This window comes from Podarcis bocagei, assembly GCF_964188305.1.
Source record: "Podarcis bocagei genome assembly, chromosome: 2".
Classification (NCBI taxonomy): Eukaryota; Metazoa; Chordata; class Lepidosauria; order Squamata; family Lacertidae; genus Podarcis; species Podarcis bocagei.
This window is the reverse complement of record NC_138126.1, coordinates 71,485,812-71,509,398: the sequence shown is the minus strand read 5'-3', so window position 1 is coordinate 71,509,398 and position 23,587 is coordinate 71,485,812. Positions and strand designations below refer to the sequence as shown.

Here is a 23,587-nt window from a genome sequence, read left to right as displayed (position 1 = left end):
CATTAAAATAACTCCTTGCCTAACTTTCCTGCTCAATAGCTAACTACAGTGGTACTTCGGGTTACATATGCTTCAGGTTACAGACTCCGCTAACCTAGATATAGTACCTCGGGTTAAGAACTTTGCTTCAGCATGAGAACAGAAATCGCGCAGTGGTGGTGCAGCGGCAGCGGGAGGCCCCGTTAGCTAAAGTGGTGCTTCAGGTTAAGAACAGTTTCAGGTTAAGTACAGACCTCCAGAACGAATTAAGTTCTTAACCCGAGGTACCACTGTATTGGATTATTTTTTTTAAAAAAAAGCTATTAAGCAAACACCTTCACAACTTAATGATTTGCTTTGTTTCAGTTGTCTTAATCCAATTTTATACGTAATATTGATGACACTGAGTTATCTCTTTCTTTGGTAAAGAGGGATGCTTGAGTTCTACTTTCATATTGACTCTTCACACAACATCAAGGAAACCCTACAAGACATCTAATGCATGTACAATCCATATGTTGACAGATGCAGGACCTGTATACTCTCTTCCTAGATTGCCAAACTAATGTGGCTTTACTTTTTCAGAAAAAAGAGGGGAGTAGAGGTAACACTTGGATGTTCAACTGGATTTTTACTTTCACTGAAGTCTAAAGAACTATCATGGCCTAAAGAACATCAATATTGCTCAAGGATTCATCTATTATTCTTCAGCAGATTTTTGTATGTTAATACATGCTATTTAGTATAAGCCTTTTCAGCAATGATTAAGGTAGATAAAAAAAAAACACCTCTGGAGTAGGTACATTCAAAACTTTCAGGACATGATAGATGTGTATAAAATTATGCAAGGCACGGAGAAAATAGGTAGAGAAAGTTTTTCTTCCTCTCGCCCTCTCTCCTAACACTACCACTCTGGAACATCCAATGAAGCTGAATATTGGAAGATTCAGTACAGATAAAAGAAAGTACTTCATCACACAATGCATAGCTAACATATGGAATTTGCTTCCCCACTACTTTGCCATCCATGTAGTGTTGTCCACCAGCTTCAATGGCTTTAAAAGAGAATTAGACAAATTCATGGAGAATAAGGCTATCAGTAGCTATTAGCCATAACAGCTATGTTCTCCTATCACAGCCAGAGGCAACGTGCCCCTGAATTCCAGGTTCTGGAAACCGCAGGAGGGGAGAAGGCTCTTGCACTCAGGTCCTGCTTTTGGATTTCCCATATGCATCTGGTTCGCCACTGTGAGAACAGGATGCTGGACTAGATGGATCCAACAAACTCTTCTTATGTGCTGTTTTATTTAATCATAATCTTTATACAAATGCATAGTGACTGCATTAATTACACAGGCCACATACTAAAAGAGTTTACTTATCAGCAATAATGTGGGCTTTTCCATTTTAGTAAAAAAAAAAAATTCTATGCAAATTAGGACAATTTGCACAGGGTCATTTGTATTGGGAAGCTCTCAGTTTGCACTGGAAAATCTTCTGATGCCCTAGTGAGTGATCTAATTTGGCTTGTTTATTTTACTGACTAAACAAAGTAAAATCTAATAAACTTTATTTAGTAAACAAAGCTAAAAACTTTGAAACTGCCAAGCTTTCCTAATACATTTGCAATTGGTGTCCATTCATTTTTAATAATGATCTTAAGAAATGTGAAATATTCCACAGAAAAACAATGCACTGGAAAAAAATTCACCCCACCATCTCTGTTTATATAGCCCCTTTATGCAATTACCCACAACAGTTCATACTCAAGTACTCCTCCCACCCCAGTAAGTGGATATAGGATTGTAGCCTAAACATGGTTCAGTCCCTTGCATCTCCAGCTAGGACTACGAATGTCCCCTATATGAAACCTTGGAGAGCCACTGTCAGTTAGTGTAGAAAACACTGAGCTTTATGGACCAATGGATGACTTGGTAAAAGGCAACTTTGTATGTTCACATGTTGACCAATATTGTATTGAAGGGAATTGCACTGGATACCCCTCAGGTCCCTTCCAGCTCTACAGTTATATGATTCTATGACATGGTTGACATGCATGGTTGGCAGGGGCCTCTGCCGAACAGTTCCTTAGGAACTTAGTGCTAGATTTCTCACAGTATTAGAAATGCTCCATATGTTGGAGGTCAACTATTGGCAAAAAGGCCTCTTTCCACAACTGATTTCTTGAGATGATACAGAGATATCACAATTATAAACAGAAATACGGTACTCTCAATCATTGCCTCTGCTAAATCAGGACCCATGGACAAACAGATTAACAGTTTCAATATGGAAAGCAACTCAAAGGGAAACAAAGGAAAAATCAAAGCAACAACTGAAAATGCCTCAAATGATGACATTATGAGTTATTTGTAAACCCACAACTTAAAAACAGTGTTACCACAAGATTATCTGTCTTAACATGTAACAAGTTAAAAAAACATGCATAATTTCCTAGGAAAACACTAAAATGGCATGTACCAGTGTTTTCTTGTACAGATTTTTTCCCCAGGAACTTTACTGCATGAACCCACTGAACTGCACTGTAACAACAACAACAACAACAACAACAACAACAACTCTCACCCAAGTTTCGAGCACAGTTTAGGGGTTTGGCTCAATCCCAGCTAAACAATAAACCAATAGGAAAATTCACATGCTGAAACAATAGTACCGCTAGCACGCATATGGCCACCACCATCTTATTGAATTACAGCTAGAATCACTTCTTAGTACCCTTGTTCCTTTCACCACATTGGTGGTAGTGTCAGAGGATTTGACTATTGTTTTCACATCAGTACTTTTGCTGTTGTTTTTAAAAGCTGTGAATTGGTCATAAACATTTATCTTCTTCTTTACGTTCCACCATAGTACAAATATCACTATACAGTGGTACCTCAGTTTAAGAACAGTCCTGTTTAAGAATGATTCGGTTTACGAACTCCACAAAACCAGAAATAGTGTCTCAGTTTGTGAACTATACCTTGGTCGAAAAACGGAAGCCGAACAGTGGAAGGGCACCGGCGGTGGGAGGCCTCATTAGGGAAAGTGTGCCTCGGTTAAAGAACAGTTTCAGTTTAAGAACGGACTTCCAGAACGGATTAAGTTCATAAACCGAGGTACCACTCTATATTGTTATGAGAGATGGGCAGTTAAAATGGTTCCATTTACATTTGTGAGTCTTTCAAGGTACAGGTTTTAAGGATCAAACTACATGTTACATTAAAGGATAGAGCTGTGTCTTTTCATTTAGTTAGCTGTAGAAGCCCTCAACATCACTGGGACTGCAGCACCCTCCACAGCTATGATTCCAAAGAAAACTGGGATCCTCCACATAAAGCTTTGAGGTTTAGAGAATGTTCCAACTAGCAACAATGAAAACTTTTTTCTAAGCTTCATTACCATGGGTGGAGAAGGAAGATTTTCCTCAGTGGCCATGGCTGGAGAGAAAATGGATAAATGTCATCTCCCTGCATGTTGGGCTCCTGAAGATTATCTTGCTTCCTACACACACACACACACACACACACACACACACACACACACACACCTGTAACTAAAAAAGAAGTACAGACATAGCTAAACACTACTCATTCAGCATAAACCTGTAGTTTGCCCTTTAATGTAACCTTTAAAAAGAACCACATAAAAGCCACACGAAGAAAACACACACTGTATTAATTAGCCATTTAAAATTAACCTTCCATCCCTGCACGAAATTCCAATGTTTGGAATTTTGGAATAGAGTATGGCATTCATTTCATGGTGAGGTAATCTGAATCATTCAGCATTATGACGCTAACGGTCAGTCACAGGTGTTTCCAGCTGGAAATAACTCTGTAACTCAAAAAATCTAAGAGAAGCATCTCTAACTAACCGACTCTAGGAGAAAACAGGTTCTATGATTCTACATCTACAATGTCCCTTTGCTCTAGCAGGTTCTTTTTTCATAAGAAGCAGCAATGCAAATATAATAGAAAGCAACAAAAGTTACAGAATTTTTTTTAAAAAAACCTCGTCATAGTAGTTTAAGATATGGTCAAAATGTCCAAGTGTGATATGTGAGCATTCCCTTTTCTAGCCATGTGCAGCTGGAAATGCATCTTCTTCTGTAACACTTCTTCAATGTGAATCAGTGAACACCAAAAATGTTGACCATCACAGTTGAATTGAACCGAGAAGTTACAAAATAATCTGTCTTTGTCAATTACAATGACAATTTTATTTTGTTTTGGTTAGTCTCTGCACTACAGTGGTGCCCCGCAAGACGAATGCCTCGCAAGGCGGAAAACTCGCTAGACGAAAGGGTTTTCCGTTTTTTGAGCTGCTTTGCAAGACGAATTTCCCTATGGGCTTGCTTCGCAAGACGAAAAACGAAAATGTCTTGCAAGTTTGTTTCCTTTTTCTTAACACCGTTAATACAGTTGCGACTTGACTTCGAGGAGCAACTCATAGAACACGGTGCGGTAGCCTTTTTTGAGGTTTTTGAAGACTTTGGTGATTTTTGAAGCTTTTCCAAAACTTCTTTTAAACTTTTAAAACTTTTTTTTTGGGGGGTTGGATTTTGGGTTGGGGTGTTTGGAATTCAAGGACTTGGTGTTGGGGAGGGGTTTGCAAGAATCTGGAAGCTTGTGTGTTTTTTTCTGCATTTTTATGATTTTCTGTGACCATTGGGCCACTCTGCTGTTTTTTTTTTTAAAAATCTGGATTTGAATTTCTGTGTGGTGGGTGGCTGGGGGAATAGTTGAGGAGGGGTTTGCAAGAATCTGGAAGCTTGTGTGGTTTTTTTCTGCATTTTTATGATTTTCTGTGACCATTGGGCCACTCTGCTGTGTTTTTTTAAAAAAAAAATTATGGATTTGAATTTCTGTGTGGTGGGTGGCTGGGGGAACAGTTGAGGAGGGGTTTGCAAGAATCTGGAAGCTTGTGTGTTTTTTTTCTGCATTTTTATGATTTTCTGTGACCATTGGGCCACTCTGCTGTTTTTTTTAAAAAAAATCTGGATTTGAATTTCTGTGTGGTGGGCGGCTGGGGGAACAGTTGAGGAGGGGGTTCTTCAGCAAGAAGCAAAGAGTGGAAGAGGAACCTTCTTTGAGTTGTCCCCCAGAGTCTTAGAAAATGTACTGTACACTTTGTTGATTTTTAAATGTTTTTCTGTCATGCTTAGAAACTTAATTTATTGTTCCTTCAATTTTTGAAACGCTCTTTACAGTATGTGTGACTTTAAAGAGCACTTAATAAACTCTTGTTGTACCAAATTTGGCTTTGTTTGGACTTTTTTCACCATAGTAACGCATTAATTGAATTTCAATGCATTCCTATGGGATTTCGTGCATCGCAAGACGAAAAATTCGCTAGACGAAAAAACTTGCGGAACGAATTAATTTCGCCTTGCGAGGCACCACTGTACTAGGAATTCCAAGCAAAGCAAATAACAACAACAACAACAATAATAATTGCATACTCTCCAGTCACTGTATTTGTACAGTGTATACAAAGAATGTAATAAGAGCCCTGTGGGAAAAGACCAATGACCTATAGAGTTCAACATTCCATTTCCCACACTGGCCAGCCAAATGCATTCAGAAAGTCCACAAGCAGGACATGAGGGTAACAGACCCATTTCCGTTTTTGTTCCCCAGGAATAAGTATCCAGTGCTATACTTTCTCTAATCTGAAAGTAGTATACAGTCATCATAACTAGTAACCATGGATAGCCTTATCCTCCAGGAATGAGTCTAAACCATTAAGGCCGCTGCCCATCAGTACATGTGGTAGCTAATTTCACAGTTTAGCTAAGTACTGTGTGAAGGGGTGTGTGTGTGTGATCAGTTTCACTGGATGACCCCATGTTTGGCGCTGTGGTCTAAACGACTGAGCATAGGGCTTGCCAATCAGAAGGTTGACGGTTCGAATCCCTCGAACCGTCCCAGCTTGGTCCCAGCTCCTGCCCACCTAGCAGTTCGAAAGCACGTCAAAGTGCAAGTAGATAAATAGGTACCGCTCCGACGGGAAGGTAAACGATGTTTCCGTGCACTGCTCCGGTTTGCCAGAAGTGGCTTAGTCATGCTGGCCACATGACCCGGAAGCTGTATGCTGGCTCCCTTGGCCAGTAAAGCGGGATGAGCACCGCAACCCCAGAGTCGTTCGCGACTGGACTTAACTGTCAGGGGTCCTTTATCTTTTTATGTGTGATTAGCCACTTTCTACACATCATGCTTATGTTACACATACACACACCAAGCTTACTCACCATCTGTCTAACCTAAAAAGCCCTAAATGTTGTTACCTTTCCTCCAAGGGCAGTTGCTCCAACCCCTTGATCATTTTGGTTGCCCTTTTCTGAGCTATTTCTAGTTCTACCATATACTTTTCATGTATGGCAACCTAGAACTAGACACAGTATTCCAAGTGTAGTGATTCCATATAAAGATATTATGCCACAATACTGAAACTGTAGTGTTGTTGCCATGTTGATTTTATGACATTTTATTAGCCGTAGTGCTTAAACTGTTGTATTATTTTAGGTGGCTGATTTCACTGATAGCTTTGGAAACGCTTTATGACCAAATTGCGATTAGAAACAGTACATACACGTTAGAAATAAATACGTAAACAAATTATATTGACAGTTTTATTTTTAGTCTCTTTTCTAATGATCCCTATAATAGAATTTGCCTTTTTAACAGCTAATACTGAGTCAATCTTTTCATCGCACTATGAAGATGATAGATTTCTTCCTTGCTCAGTCACTGCGGGCTCAGATTCCCTTAGCATATATATGAAGTTAACATTTTATGCCCAAACATGCATCACTTCACACTTATACTGAACTGCATCTGACATTTTATTCCCATTCACCCAGTCTGTAGCAATTATCTGTAACCATCTGCAATCCTTTTTAGTTTTACTACCCCAATTGGGGCAGCCACCTCACTGTTTCCCATCTAACTACAGATCATTCATTAGCAACTTAAAAGAAGAAATGCCAATACAATCCTCCAGAGATCACAGTTCTTACTTTCCTCTGTGGTGAGAGCTGTCCATTGAGTCAAAAGCTTTTGGAAAATCTAAGTACTTACTACTACTACTACTACTACTACTACTACTACTACTACATGCATTTATATCACACCTTTCTCTCAAGCTGGGATTCAAGGCGGCCTACAACATTTAAAAACATCATAATAAAATGCAAAATAAATAAAAACAAGCTAGTTAAAAACAATAGTTAAAATACATTTAGAACCACCATTCAAATACAGTTTCCCCTGACAGCAACCCACTGGTCAACAACACCTGCACCTTAGCTTTCAAAGGCCTGCCTTAGGAAGGTATTAACCTGCTGGCGGAAGGATACAAAGGAGAGAGCCAATCAAATCTCTCTTGGGAGGGAATTCTGCAATATGGGAGCAGCCACAGGAAAGGCTCTCCCTCTCATGTCACCAGCAATGGTGCTTCTGATGTTGATGGGACCAAGAGAAGGTGCTCACCCGAGGACCTTAGCATCCAGGCAGGGTTGTATAGACAAAGATGCGATTTTCAGATAGCCACTTCTATCTACATGCTTGCTGATACTCTTAAATAATTTGAAAAGGTTAGACAAGATTCACTTTTGCAGAAGTCGGGCTGATTCTTCTTCAGTAGGGCTTGTCCTTCTATATGCTTGATAATTATGAATTTAATAATACTTTCCACCAATTTACCCAGACATTAAGCTAACTGGCCTATAATTTCATGGAACCACGACCATGTTCTAGTCCTTGGGCACAGAGTTTTATTTTATTACTTCAGTTAAGAGTTGAGAGCACTTTCCTATTTTTTGTTTTTGTTTTGTTTTAGGGTGGAGCTGTTGCCTGCTCTTCTTACCCCTGTGTTTTTATTTTTGAGAGGGGAGAGTTGCTTGCTTTTCTTTCTTTCTGGTTGAAGACTTCCCACCACCCTTGTGATATGGTTATTTTGTGGTTCCTGTGACAAGTTTCTCCCTGAAGGCGGAAAAATATTGGGCATTAGTACAATACTTTCTCTTTTGGATGTCCCTTTCATTTCATTCTAATTTATATGCTACTACTTTGTTCCTGAAGAGCTTAAGAAACCAAAGATCTTTTTAAAAAAACCCAACAACCCTGAAGCCTAGAGAGGAACAACTGTGTTTTAACCTAATTAATGCTCTCTGCTCTGAAGGCTGGAAAACAGAATCAGACAGCCATTAGCCAGGACATGCTATAAAAGCCATTTTTATTTTATTTTTCAGAATATGTAATGAAGAACTCAGCATTTAAGGGCTTGCAGTGTTTTCAATTACTAGTTGCTTCAATAATGTTAGTTTTACATGCTTAGTGTTTCTCATTCCATATTACGGAGTATTATTCACTATGGATTAATCATATTCTTGACCGCGTTCTCAGGCAGCATGAAGTCCTTTGCTCCTGAGAGCCGTTTCAGATGTGCATTACTTCACTTATTTCCAGGACACTGCTAACTACTGCAGGTAATTGCTTGGACAAGCCAACCTTCTGCTGCAACATCAACACATGTGGTGCACAGATATCACTCCAGATGCCCCTTTGAGGCCTGTCATAAATATGCAGATGGAGCCAGGAAGGGCAGCTCTGTCATCTTTTGGACATGAACATGGGAAAGTGCAATGGGGACAGATTTGGCAACAGGTCTACAACTAATAATACTGCCAATTGCTCCTTCTTTAAACAAAATTGCTAACAGATCTCTTGTCTGGAACATATGATACTCTAAGTGTGCCACTCTGTATTTGTTTTTAAAAGACTGAAATCAACTTCCCAATAATTTGTCATGTTTAAAAAGTTTGGGAGCTTTAAATAATAATAATAATACTTTAAAGCCTGGCCTAATTTGCTGTGCAGGAAATATTCTGATTTTGTAAAAGTTCAACACGAAATGCAACCATGATTTTCTCATGGAGAAAGGTGACACAAAAAGATTAAACATGGGCCAAGTTCCTAGGTTATTACCAAACATCAGCTAACAATTATGCACCTTTATTTCAACCACCCAAGTGAGATCCTGCCAACTACTAACAGTAACTACCCTGCTTACCATGTCCTACCAAATTAATTTAGGTTCACCTACTCTTGCCACATGGCATTCACTCTGAGAAATGAAGCAACATGTGGCATTAACAGGAATCATTTCATTGTTTTTGTAAACCAGCACATTATTGGGAAATACTTGTTTTGAATTAACTTAATGTTCCATGAACAACCCTGAATCTTTCATAAAATTATACATGCAGACATTATTAATTTGAGAAGGAAACATCATTTTTTTTAATCCTTGAGGAGACAAGACATTATGAATGGAGGTTTATTCTCCAATTTTTTGCTTGTTTGAGGCCAGCTACTGTAGTACTGTTGTGAAATTGTCATGGATTTGCTAGACACAGTTATTTCACACACCAGAGTAAAATTCTTACAAGAAGGATCTTGATCTGCTCAGAAGTCCAAAGCTTTCAGAAATGAGAGTTACTCTCCTTCACCCTATAGGTTGCTCCTCAATACAACAAATAGGAATTATGAAAGAAAAAACGATTACAAGGTAAACCCCTTAGGATCTATTACCAGTTCTGACAATCTCAGGATGTCTGTTACTGAAAGAATGACAGTTATGTGCCTGCCTCGCAATGCATTTTTAAAATGAAAATGGCCTACTTTATATAGGTTATGTTGCAATCAATTATTGAATGAGTATTTGTCTCAGATCTAACACTAACAACACTGGTCTGTGCCTCTAACTTTGCAAAAAGAAATCCCTTGTTACACAGTGAAGAATGGCTCTCGTCTACAAAAGGTAATGAAGAAGAAATCCTGGTCATGTATAAAACATGGATCCAAGACAAGCCTGCCAAAAATGGATTTTCCTTCCCCCTCCTCACCCCAGCAGCCCCCATCTCAAAAACAAACAAACAAACTTGCTCCTGATGGCTGTGGCACAAGGAGCTGAAGGAAAGGAAAGGGACATTGTTGAAAGGAGAGCAGAGGTACCTCCCATGCGTGCTCACTCATGCTAGCTTTAATCTGAATCCAAAACCTGTGAATACAAGGTTTAATCTGGATCCAAAACCTGTGAACCTGTGAATGATACATAAATACATACCACACCTACTCTGTGGGTGGTTGTGTAACACACACACACACACAGAGAAAAATTGGATTAGGGCACAAATTTACTTTTCAGTTTAAAATCAAAGCAGAAACAGTGTTTTTCAGTGGTGCCCATTAGGGGAGGAAAGCACTGTTAGCATGAATTCTACAACTTGAATATTTAGGTGAAATATTCTACAATGTTGCAACCTTCCAATGTAATAATGTATTTCTACTTAAAAACCATTTGCTAAATTCATAGATACGTAAGTAGAAACAAACTATTTCAAAAAGTAAGATTCAAAAAAGGCTTGCACTAGGTTCATACTGTGATACGTTAAGTAGGTTCTGTAGCAGTTACTGTCCTGCTTGTACAAAAAGTATTTTGATTCAGTTTCCCTTTCATCATGCAATGTTCCAGTCCAAAGTGTAAAAAAGCCCTTATTGTACACACAATATTGTACACACAATACTGTTGAGACTGTAGTTGAGCTATGACACTAGCATGAAGTTCCATTCACACTACAGCAGAAAACATTATCTAGATGCATTAATAGCCAAATAAAGAGAACAAATGAGAAACTGAACAGTTTTTCTAGACTATTTGGCTTGCAAAGCTCTAGAGCAATTTTCCACATTATAGAATGGATTTCAGATGATTTATTAGCAAATTTCTCTTAATGGTTTCAATACTTTGGTTTCTATGGTATTCATGAAATAATATTAGCTCCCTCTGGTGGTCAACTATGCCAAAGGCTTTATAGAAAGATTGCTACAGTACTTGTGAGTTTCAGAGGACACTTCCAGTGGAATATCTGCATTTTCCACACAACTTAAGTTAGTTGTGGCTAAGGCTGTGTTCCTGTACATATATGGTTGGGAGCAAGTAATAATAATAATAATAATAATAATAATAATAATAATAATAATAATAATAATAATTTATTATTTGTACCCTGCCCATCTGGCTGGGTTTCCCCAGCCACTCTGAGCGGCTTCCACAAAGACCAAAAATACACTAATATGTCATACATTAAAAATTTCCCTGCCTTAAGATGTCTGCTGAATGTCAGGTAGTTGTTTATCTCATCTGTTTATCTGATGGGAGGGCGTTCCACAGGGTGGGCGCCACTACCGAGAAGGCCCTCTGCCTGGTTCCCTGTAGCTTTGCTTCTCGCAATGAAGGAACCGCCAGAAGGCCCTCGGCGCTGGACCTCAGCATATGGGCAGAATGATGGGGGTGGAGACGCTCCTTCAGGGATATTAGGCCAAGGCCCTTTAGGGCTTTAAAGGTCAACACCAACACTTTGAATTGTGCTCGGAAACGTACTATTGAGCTTCTACATTAACGAGAGATCAATAAACATCCCAATTTATTTTTAGAAAGTTAACTTAAGATCAAGAACATTTGGTTATTTGTAGACAACTGTGCTCCTATCCCTTAGTAAGGCCAATGCTGAGCTGGCCCTCATCCATGGGCTCCATAAAGAAAGACAGGACATGGAGAAGTTCCAAACAGTTATTTTATGTCACTGGCATAGGGGTTTTAAGTCTATAGTCTGGCTTCTCTCTCAAGAAGTGGAGCTCTGTCAAGAAGTGGAGCGCTGTGGACCTGAAGAAGCATTCTTGTGGCCCCTCAAGGGCTGTCCTTGGGGTGTCAGCCACAGATCTTTCCCAGAGTCATCTCTCTCATACTTTGTAGTGGAATGGTTCCTCTCCAATCACAAATTTCTCCTGGTCCCACCTGTGCCTCTCAGGGGTTACCCAGGTTGTGCCAGGCCATGTCAGGTGTCCATGAGCTGGAAGACTTAGAAGGACCTTTCTCCTCTCCTAAAGAATGCCCAGCTTATATTGAATACCCTAAACAGCCTGAGGTCCAAATACCATACCACAGTGTCTATGAATTAAGATCAGGTAGCCTCTTTAGCAGAAGGCCTTTTCTTGAGTAGCACCCCACCATTGTAATGTCATTCCTAAGGAGGCATGTCTGGCACCAACATTCATAGCTTTACTTATTTGCACAAACATTTTGGATGATTTTATGGGTTTTTTAATTTTTTCTGTTTTTGTTCGACTCTTGTTTTGTTTTATGTTTTCATGCTTACTTGTTGGTTTTAAATTAAGAAATATTTTTAATAAAGGATCCAGCTTAACTTTACTGCTGTTCCCAGAGCCTCTGTTCTTTGCCAAGGGTATGAGTATGGATCACCTCTTTCAAGTGGGCAAGTTCCTACTGCTCTCCCCACCCTGCCTTCCTCTCACTGCCCAGAATGGCACTTACTCCTGCTGGCTGCCTTGCCTCCTTCCTCAGGCACACCTATTGAAGGTATTGTCTTCCCTCTTCCCATGCCCCAAACAGCCATCCTCCTTCATTCTGTTTCTCCTCCATGCTTTTCTCCTTAATCTCCAGTTACTTCATCTACCCTCCCTATGTCTCTCTAGAGTCATTTAAAGGGTTCCACAGCCTCTGTGGCGCCTGTTGATCACTGGTACACCCCAGTGATATTACAAATCCGCTCCACTTCCCAGTGGGGAGGAGTTGCAGTGGACTGCGTGGCCACCCACGTCAGAGCCCAGCCAGCCAATCCGCTGGCCAGGGGGACATGGCCAGGGGCCGTTTAAACTGAGAAGCGAGCCAGAGGACTTCCTCTTTGGCTCGCTTCCTCAATCACCCTCCCTCCTCCCTATTTTGCAGGTTAGGCAATGGCCTTGCTATGGACTTCGGTTGGTTGCCTTGGTTGTCCGAGGGGCCTGGTAGGATTTTTTCCTCTTGGCGAATTGGCACTGGCCACTTGGTTTTCGCCTACCTCGTATCAATCGTCACAATTTTGTTAGGGTTGTGGTTAGGCATTGTTTGATCTTGTATGGGGGAGGGGAGGTGTGGCCATCACCTGCCCCTCCATGCTTAAGGGTATTCCGTTAAAGGAATCCAGGGGTGTTGATCTTGTCCGAAGCCCGACTGGGGGCTAGGGCCTTGGCACGACCCCGACGGGAACACCAGGGGGAGCTTGAGTTGGTTCGCATCGATAGGGCTCCCCTTACCAGTGGCTTACCCTTACTGGACTTCCTGCACAATGTGCAGGAGTCAGATATAGTCAGGTCCAATCAATGCCTAAGCCAATACTGCTCACATTCTGTAATTCAATAAAGTTGTGGCCAAAATTTGCCCAATAACATAAACCTAATATCTGTGTCCTTGTGTGTGTTATTTCTAATGAGAGGGTGGCTGCGGGGTCTCGACACGCAATAGGTCCTAACATAGACTCCAAGGCAGCAAGGAGAGGAGGGCAAGTGTCTGAATCTTTTGATCAATTTTCAATCATGTGTCGCAATTTATAATAGTGTTTGAACCCAAATATTTTTTTGTTTAACGAATCATGGTTCTGTGGTTTCAGGCCAAGATCCCAAGAGCCTATACCACTGGTTCCATATGTCTTAATCAGCAACCTACATCTCATGCAACAAATGTTGTTTTTTTAGTGGAGGTGATTTTCCAAAATAGTTTATGTTACATCACATGTGTGTCTGCTATTTAAAATTAAAAAGGCCAGTCCTACTGGCCATGCCCCAAGACTCTGAGCACAGCTAAGTGGTAGCTCTTTGGATGCTGGCCATAACTGGCACCTCATATACTGATGCAGTTAAATGAGAATTTTGCCACAATACTGGCCGCAACTCCTGTAATTGCCCAGTAAGTAGATCTACCAATAAATTAGCCTGTGTATGAGTATAATCACTCTGCTGGAAGGCAACTTTATCATGTTCCTGGAATATTTTTCTTCTCCTTTTAAAGCAGAACTATAGGCATGGCTGTTGCCAAGCTGAAAGCCACAGCCACATGCTTCCCTTGTTCCCAAGTCACGAATTTAGTTCCATACAGAAATTGACATCATTTTCCCCACAGTGAGGGGCAATGCAGATAGGGGAAATCATGTGCAGGGAGGGATAAATGTCCCTCCCCTCAGCACTGCATCCCTGATCCAAACCTCTCCCTATATAACTTCCTTTAAAATGACTGGCAATCTGAGTGCAGATTTATTGTCCAGTTTGGCCCTGAAGAGACCAGAGAATGGAGGAGGATGGAGAAGAAGGCAGGTAGGCAAGAAGATTGCTTCTCAGGAAGAACAGAAGGACAAAAAGAAGCACATAAAGAAGGGGACAGGTTTCCCTCAATCCTTCCCGTCTCACTCTCTTATTTTGTCTTCCTGGCATATTTTTTAATTCTGCATTTATATCTGACTGTTCTCCTGAGATGGAGCCCAAAATGGCACACATGTGGTTCCCAAGCAGTCACTCCTTCAGACACTGACCAGACTCATACCTGCTTAGCTTCAGAAAGGTGGTGGCTTTATGACCCAGTAGGCAGGGTGAACAAAAGGCCAGCAAGAGAACCTTCTAAGCTATTCTAACCGCTTAACATTAGCAGATATCAGTTGACTGCAAAATGTTAAATGCAACCCCAAACCCCCTCACTTACCCAGATCCTGCATCACTTTTCCTAGCTAGCAGACCAGTGTCATCATAATCAGGGAACCTAGCTGTATTTTGTTTTCAAGTGTAGGTATTAACACAAAAGAGAAGGCAAAAATATGGAACAGCTCAATCCTACAAATCAGCCTCACAAGTGCTTTCGTGCCAAGGATAAGGTCCGCCAACAGTAATGCCAGCCCACTGTAACAATAATGCTATGTCTACTCTGCTAGGAATCGAGACTAACTCTGCAGTGGAAGCATACATTTCAATGCAAAATGGACACAAGACTGTAATCGGAAACCCCAATGAAAGATATTCATTCTGCTCCAACAACCAAAACATACATTTAAAAATTAGACAGACTTCCTGTTCCTCAAACGTAACTGACATTTTGACATGCAAGAAAGAATTTTAGATTAACGTCTCAATCAATCTAGCCTATTTTAAAGAAAGTCAGTCTAGACTTTGAGCTTAAAGACAGCTATCAATTTATTTGCTAGTGGTTAGCTAAGTAAGAGGACTGCAATTATACTGTTACGTTTAAAAGAGCTATAAGTCGAATATTTAAAACTATTATACATAATTTAAAGATCAAAAGAAGATAGCATGCTTTCCCCTTTCTCACGATTTCAGAAACGAAGCTGAGCCAGACTTATAAGTTTTATGTCCACTTAGGTCAGGAAAATTCCTGCTTGCAATCTTTTGTCTGTTATGGTTCCAAATGCTGGAGCCTGCGATGTTTTCATTACTAAATAATATATGAACCAACGATGTGTAGGTGGACTTTGGTTTCTGTACAAAACAAAGATATTCATATGGAAGCATTTGACCCCATCATCTAAAAAACGACCCTGCTCGTGTGATGCGCAGACATGTCTAATATGGGATAGCATGCTTCATGCTGCTCCAAGTATTATGGGCAATATTCATACAAACAACTGAGTATTTGCATACTTTGTCCATACTGAAGCCATTAGACACTTATTCATTAGTTTGACCTCACAAAACACAGCTGTAACAAAAACATATCAAAACCATTCAATTATTCATTTGAGTTATTTGCTACGATGAGCGGTGAAAAGCTTACAGGGTGACTATATAAAGGCAGTTCTTACATAGTAAGTCAGAGGTGGGTTTAGGGTAGTGCAACTGGTGTGGCTGCACTGGACGCTGCGCTGCAAGGGGCGCCACAACAATGCTGTAGAATGGAGCAAGAGGGGGGAGGGATGCCAAATTTTAGTGTCACACAGGGCGCCACTGAAATTTTAGAGCTCAAAGTCCGCCACCGACTTAGTGAAAGGAACTTGGAGATTTGATAAAGGTTACTTTTGATAAACAGAAAAAGCATGTAAGTGTATAATTTATATATCAGGCATAATTTATAGCATGATGAGGGCAAAGCCATTGTAGAAATCGCAAAGGGCAATGAATTTATCACATCAGCTACTCGTTTCTTACCATCTGCAGCAGAGAAGTCTGTCAGATTACTTTGAGAGGGAAGATAACCTTTCTACACTCAAAACCTCTTTGCAATTGCACACGGGCAAATGCATGTCAGGAGGACAATTCTCGTCATAAAAAAAATCACTGCAGGTGTTTTTCATATTTTTCTGGTAAGACATTCCCAGTAACAACAAGTGACCATTCTACATACCTGGTGGGCACCTGCATTCAGATGATACGTCTCTTGCTGTACGCAGTTTGGCTAATCCTTCACTCAGTTTCTGTTGGGGGGTGGGAGGACAAAAGCATATAATTACAGAAAAGAAGTGATGTGGGTGTGTGCATGCAAGTGCGCCCTTTAAACTGTATTACTGCTATTATTCATATACATACAATCCAAAGTTAAGCATTAAGGCCCGCTGATTTCAATAGGAAAGTTAAGCCCATGCTTACATCCCCCCCCCCGCCCACTGAAACCATGAGATGATTGACCACAATCTGTATTGTTAGCATGTGATGTGCTGTCTAAACTTTCTTTGTAGAAGACTTCATAGAACCATAGAATTGTAGAGTTGGGAGGGTCCTGAGGATCATCTAATCCAGGCTTCCTCAACCTTGGCCCTCCAGATGTTTTTGGCCTACAGCTCCCATGATCCCTAACTAGTAGGACCAGTGGTTAGGGATGATGGGAATAGTAGTCCCAAAACATCTGGAGGGCTGAGTTTGGGGGTGCCTGATCTAATCCAACCCCCTGCACAGCAGGAATCTCAAGTAAAGTATCCATGACAGATGGCCATCCAATCTCTGCTTAAAAACCTTCAGGGAAGGAGAGTCCACCCCTTTCGGGGAAGTCCATTTCACTGTTTTAGCCTACAGTTATGAGATTCTATGATACAGCACTCCCAAATACATGGCAATGGTGGAAATTTTTTAGGGTATGAAAGGTTGTCCCTGCCTGTATATGAAGAAGGCTTTTCTAATCTTGGGGTCATTTTTGGTGGGGGTGGTGGGGTTTTTTAAACCAAGTGTGATGAATTGATTCAGAAACGGAACACTCTTAGTACGTTGGTGACTAGCGTACTTCTCCATGTTCTTCTGTGCAGAGTTCTAGAAGGCTTAACTACAAATCCCTAACGTAGTTATTTATTTTATGAAATGCTTAAGGGTTGTCATTTATAAAGACTGCTGAATTCCCAACAACATGGGTAGTAACACTAAACAACTCTTGGTTGTATTTCACATTAGCTAGCATCCATGGGACTGTTTTGTCTTTTAAGATGAAGAAATGCGAGTATTGGTTTTTGTATTGTACAGATATTTGTGCTGTATGTTGTAAACCACCTTGCAGTCTTTTGATGAAGGGCAGTATATAAATTTAATAAATAATACTAAATAACAAAAACAGCAGCAATAGCAATCATAATTGGATCTGCTTGTAGCACAAACACCACAACCATTTTGCCATGTTTTGCTCCAATTCTCTCCCACAAATGCCAAACCACGGTGTTTCTCCTTAAGTAGTGATTTCCTTCGGGTGTGTGTAGATCATTTATGGTCTGGGAGAACATGCAGGGGAGAATTCAAGGAAAGGATTAAACACTCACATTTTGATTCACTCCCTCAATTGCAAAACCATATTGTTCCAAAATGTCTAGTTCCAACCGTAGTTGCAGACACTTCCAAGTTTTAGGACTGGCCAATAAGCTGAATGTTTTAAGGCTACTAGGAAACAATATAGTTATTGTGAATTAAACCAGTGTTGTTTGTTTACAACTACATACTTCTTTAATCTGCACTCATTAACATTTCTGCTCTAGCATGAAAACCATCCACTTTGAATTGAAGTCTTTGTTTCAGAACAAGTAGAGAGGTATTACTACATCCCAGTCTTTGGGCAGGGGGTGTTAATGCATTAAATTTTTTATTTAAATGGCAACTTGGTACCAAAGTAAAGTTTACAGAGAAGCCTTTGACTGCACTATTTAGAATTTCATTTTGCTATACTTCCAAAAAGCTCTTCGCAAACTTATTAAATATTTGAACAGATAACCATATTCAGATTTTGCACCCCCTGCAAAGTTTTAATTACTTCCCAATGTCTCTGCTGGTTTTCTGCCCTATGACTCAAATTTTAACTAAACAATGACAGACATTTCTAACAATATTCTACATTAAAATCAAGTGTAAATACTAGCTGCTGAAACCAATTTTCTAAAAAATTAAATGTTGCAAATTCAAATAACAATTATTTTTCCAGATGTAAAATTCACATTGATGATATGCAATTAACGATGTCATAAGAATCCAAAGTGGAGGATGCTGAACTGCCATATGTAGAGCTTGAAGTGTACATAATGGCAAAGAAGAAGGTAGAACAGAATGGCATTTTTCCTTGCTGAGTTTTGTCATGTTTTTTTAAAAAACTATATCCCCACTCATGGAGAATACATACACCTGCTGCATGACTGGCACATGTCTTGATCACCCTGTCTTCTAGGTTCAGTTGCACCTAACTACTTCAAATCTATACCTTCACTAAAATGCCTCCAGCACGATCATTTTTTTGCTTCTACCAACACTAGAACTCCTGTATCAACAAGGCAAGGGCCATGGAGGTTTCTGCAGCTGTGAGGTCACATGAGGCTGGATCTCACTATATGTCTCCTCCATCTGCAGAAAAAGACCAGAAGCATTCTAGACCCCTGAGTCATGCTCCCAGGGATCATAGGTTTGCACACTAAGGATTAAGCATATACATTGATGCATTTTAAAACAATAATTTTCTTAACTATTACATTGCTGAGAGAGGGCCTTTAGGTACATTTTTTGCCTTACATGATAGACACCAATAACTTTTCTTGGCTGCGAACAACCGGCCTATACTCTCATATAACCTACCCTCTGGATGCAACTCTGGGAATCAGTATTAAGCATTTTACGTGTACCCACACTAAAAAGATTCCTTCAAGCTTCATACTTTGCTCACCTAGTACCACTGATAACAAACAGAATCCACATGTCCAGAGTCCAAAGCAGTTTTAACAATTCACTCTTATATTTCCTTCTTTGCTTTCTTTAGATTATTTATATAGTGCTCACCTACATTCCTAACTAAAACCACTCATAAGCATTTTTCTAACACAGTAAGAGATAATCCCTGCCTTTAAAAGTTCATACAATCAAAAGAAGACAAGATAAAACACACCTGAATTTCCAGGTAGGGCTGTGATATTATTATTATTATTCATAATAATAATAATAATAATAATACCCCTCCGTTTTGACTCATTTAGCAGCTGTGGTCACTCCTACAGAAGGATGGCCTCTGAGACACATGGCTTTGTAACCTTCAGCGTGGACTACTGTAATGCACTCTGTATGGGGTGGCCTCCAAAGACTGTTGAGAAACTTTGCCAGGTCCAAAAGTGTCTGCCTGATTAGTTACAGGGTGAGCCAAAGGGAATACATTAACCAGATGCTAAAACCAGTTGCTTTCCACCTTCTTTTCAAGTGCAATTCTGAGTGCTGGTTTTAACCTTTAAGCCCTAAACAACCACAGCCAAGATTGAGGAAAAAATTCTTTCGTCAAACTCAGAATACACTTAGAAGAGACCCAGCCCAGAGCCTTTTCTTTGCCCTGACTGGAAGACACAAAAGAGCCGGACTCTCTCAGTAGTTAACTGCTCCTCTTTATATTGTAAACTGCCCTGTGATCCTCAGGTGAAGGGTGGTATATAAATTTTAAGAATAAGAATAAGAATTCCCTTACCAGGAAAGCCTGCCAGGCAGATTCCAATTTAACATGAGAACAGTGCAAACATAAATTTTAGCAGGAGTTTGAGAAGTGAGTTGGGTGTTATTTCAAGCAACTTTTTATGTTTACTTTTTGGAGTGCAATTTGCACTTGTTTATGGGGATTTATTATTCTATAAAAAAAGATTAAGTTGTTTGATTTTGTAAGCTATCCTAAGGATTTATCTGGAACCAAAGTGACAAAAGGACAAGTGCAAACACAGTGGTACCTTGGTTTATGAACTTAATCTGTTCCAGAAGTCTGTTCTTAAACCAAAACGTTCTTAAACCAAAGTGTGCTTTCCCATAGCAGCGGGGAACTCAATTTACAAATGGAACACACTCAACAGGAAACGTAACATGTTCTTATTCCAAGGCAAAGTTCACAAACCAAAACACCTACTTCCAGGTTTGCAGCATTCTTAATCCAAGTTGTTCATAAACTAAGCTGTTCTTAAACCAAGGTACCACTGTAAATGAAAAAATGCAGGGCACAACATACAAATTGGAACTGTCATTTGGGCTGTAATCCTATGCACAATTTACCTGGGAGTAGACTCGATTAAACTCTATGGGACTTGCCTCTGAACAAGATTGCATAGGATTTCACTAAAAGTGACAAATGCATGATAAGATGGAAAAATATTTCATGAAAAGCATTAATCTTCTTTTATTTTTGAATCAAAATGCCTTTGTATAATGAATCTCAAAAGGACATGATCACTTCCTCCCAAAGTTCCCAGTACTTCCACATTGTCGGTCAGTTTCTCCCTGTTGGTGAGGACCAGTTCCAAGATAATGATGGATATAGCTGGGCAAACTGGCTGCCTCCAAAGTAACTCTGAATGTTCGTTGGAGGAAGGCAGTTTGCCTAGCTATATACAATCTATTAACAAAAACAGAGACGTTTCTCTACTTAGCCTATTTGTTCTGTGTATTCACCAAAGTACAGTGGTACCTCAGGTTACATACGCTTCAGGTTACAGACTCCGCTAACCCAGAAATAGTACCTCAGGTTAAGAACTTTGCTTCAGGATGAAGCATCAGGCGGCAGCAGGAGGCCCCATTAGCTAAAGTGGTGTTTCAGGTTAAGAACAGTTTCAGGTTAAGAACAGACCTCCGGAACGAATTAAGTACTTAACCCGAGGTACCACTGTAACTGATTTCCTAACTTATGGATTAGAGGAATTCTACAGGTTTCCTTTAGGACAAGGTCTGACAGGTCAGAGAGGTGGTAGCCTGGGAGAAATGCTCACCCTTTGACGACAAGCTGTTCTTGTCCTTAAGAATATTTCTATGCAAGTTCATTTGAGATCTCCATGACTGTGTGGTTTCACCTACAGAGATACTCTTGGGACATTTTGTGCAGTATGAGAGTGAGCTATACCACATGCTGCAATGCCCCCTTGGAGCTCTCTTCTTTCAGCTAGCATGCCATCACTGATCTCCCTTCAGTGACTTCTCCTCCCTTCTTTGGCACTGTCCCATAACAACTAAAAATAACAAACTGGCAACGCAGTTAATAGGCAACATTACATTTGCTTCCCTTAAGGAAATGCTTTAGCAAAAAGAACTTTCAAGGTTTAAGATTGCTTTTCTATACTGCCTTCCATTATTCCTTAGTCAATCAGTGAATTGTTCAAATCCTGAAGCCATCAAGTCCATTTGTGGCTTATGCACATGAGCAAATAGCATCAAGGAAACCAGTGAACCATCTTATAAAATATAGGAAAGCAATGAAGAACTAGTTCTTCATACTGTGGATTTTGAGGCTAAGAATTATCTTCTGACATACATGACAATATTATAAAAGGAAGTGATTCACATAATGCAACAAGTAATGCACAATCCTTAACTGTCAAACACCTAACATGTAGTAGTAAGTTTCAGGGAGTGTTGCTAAGTACGGTATATGAGCCTACTACTAGGGTGGCCAAGTAAAGGAGAGGTGAGGGCTCTGGCAGCTTTAATAGTTGAGAATGGAATTTCAGGAGGTGTAGCTTACATACAATTCTCTCTTCTACACAATTAATAAAGGAGCAGGAGCCCTGGTCTGTCTGTCTGTCTGTCTGTCTTTCTTTCTTTCTTTCTTTCTTTCTTTCTTTCTTTCTTTCTTTCTTTCTTTCACCTGGCCACCATATCATCATAAGAACATAAATAATAAGAAAGCATTTCCTAAGGAACTTATGGATTTCCATATTATTTGTTTATACGAATGTAAATATGATCTTGGTAAATGCCCATCTTGGAAATGTAACCTTCACCATAGCCGATACTTGCAAGACATTATAGTGTAATTCTAGGTGCATTTATTGAGAAGTCCACTGAGTTCAATGGGGCTTATACACCACTAAATGTGTAAAGTATTTCAGCCTTAGACTGCAATCCTACACACACATACCTGGATATAAGCTCAGAATTTAACCTGGAGCAGACACACATAGAATTTCCCTGGCACTCATTTAAAACAAAGCAGCTGACTTAATAATAATAATAATAATAATAATAATAATAATAATAATAATAATAATAATAATAATAATAAATTATTACTATTATTATTATTTATACCCTGCCCATACATGGTGTTAATCAATGGTTAATCAACAGTGTTAATTATTCATTGATTTATCATCCAAGTGCTTCAGTACAGTCAAAACACTTAAAAAAAATTGCTCAAATATGCTCAAAAATTGCTCAACAATTAAATATTATCCAACAATCGAATTCCATTTTACAGGGCAAGAAACAATTTGTAATACTAATCAAAAATTAATGATTTGCAAAATGTATCTGGACAGGGATGAAAGTTCCCATCAGATAGCTAAGATTTTGCCTCCCATCTGTATTTTGCTATCTTTACAATGATGCCTCTTTAACCTAAAATCAAACCAACATATATATGCTGTCCATATCTTATCCGTAATTATCATTCCAAGTAAAGAACTGGTTCTGCTATGTCAGTTCCTTTCGCTGCACTACTACTACTACTCCAAAAGCGACTTCCCCACTCCCCCCCTCTTGCTCTTCTTGATCAGTCTTTCCTAACCGTGTGCCCTTCAGGTGTTTCAGCTTTCATCAGTCCTCACCAACCTGGCCATGCTGGCTGGGACCAATAAGAGTTGTAGTCCAAAACATTTGGAGGGCACCAGGCTAGGGTAGGCTGTTCTAGTTATTTATCACATACAAATAACCTTGAACTGATCATACAAATGACATAGAAATTCCATCCCAAATCCAAAATACTGATACAAGTGCTCTATCTATAGCCAGGAGCGCACTCCAGGATATACTGCAAGTTTTACTGTGGCAGCAAAGGGATTAGGATGGAATATGCTTAACAGTTATTGGACAATTGCCTTACATGAGTGAGCTGTTAGTAATACAGCAGACTTAAGAATCCATGTAGCCTGGGAAGCATGCCCACACTATCCAGAGCTGTCCATGTTTGATGGATGACATTTGAAGCTCTGCAAGATCTGTATCCGTCAGGTCCATGTGAAAACTCCCTGCTACTATTTCCTTGACTTGGCTGCTCACAATCAACAGCAAAACGGGTTAAAGACAGCCTATATACACTGCTGTCAGGTTTAAACATTGAGCAATTTGGGGGCAGTTTTTCCATAATGGAGCTATACCTACATAATGATTTACTCTGGCCTTATTTTACATATATTTTTCATAAAGTATTCACAACCAAGAGACCTGAGCTGTCTTGTGCAATCTAATATCAAGACAACTCACAGGGAAACTGTGCTCTTAGTGCGAGTCTGGATCTGAAG

The 23,587-nt window shown here is 39.8% G+C and overlaps 1 protein-coding gene across 1 annotated transcript in view; it reads right to left on the bottom strand.

Moving 5' to 3' along the window:
- COL23A1 (collagen type XXIII alpha 1 chain) overlaps positions 1 to 23,587 on the bottom strand; it is a 303,080-nt gene that overhangs the window by 276,929 nt on the left and 2,564 nt on the right. The window contains exon 2 of the mRNA XM_081185546.1: positions 16,225 to 16,294. Coding sequence (XP_081041672.1) covers positions 16,225 to 16,294 — 70 coding nt within the window. The remainder of the gene's footprint in view (positions 1 to 16,224; positions 16,295 to 23,587) is intronic.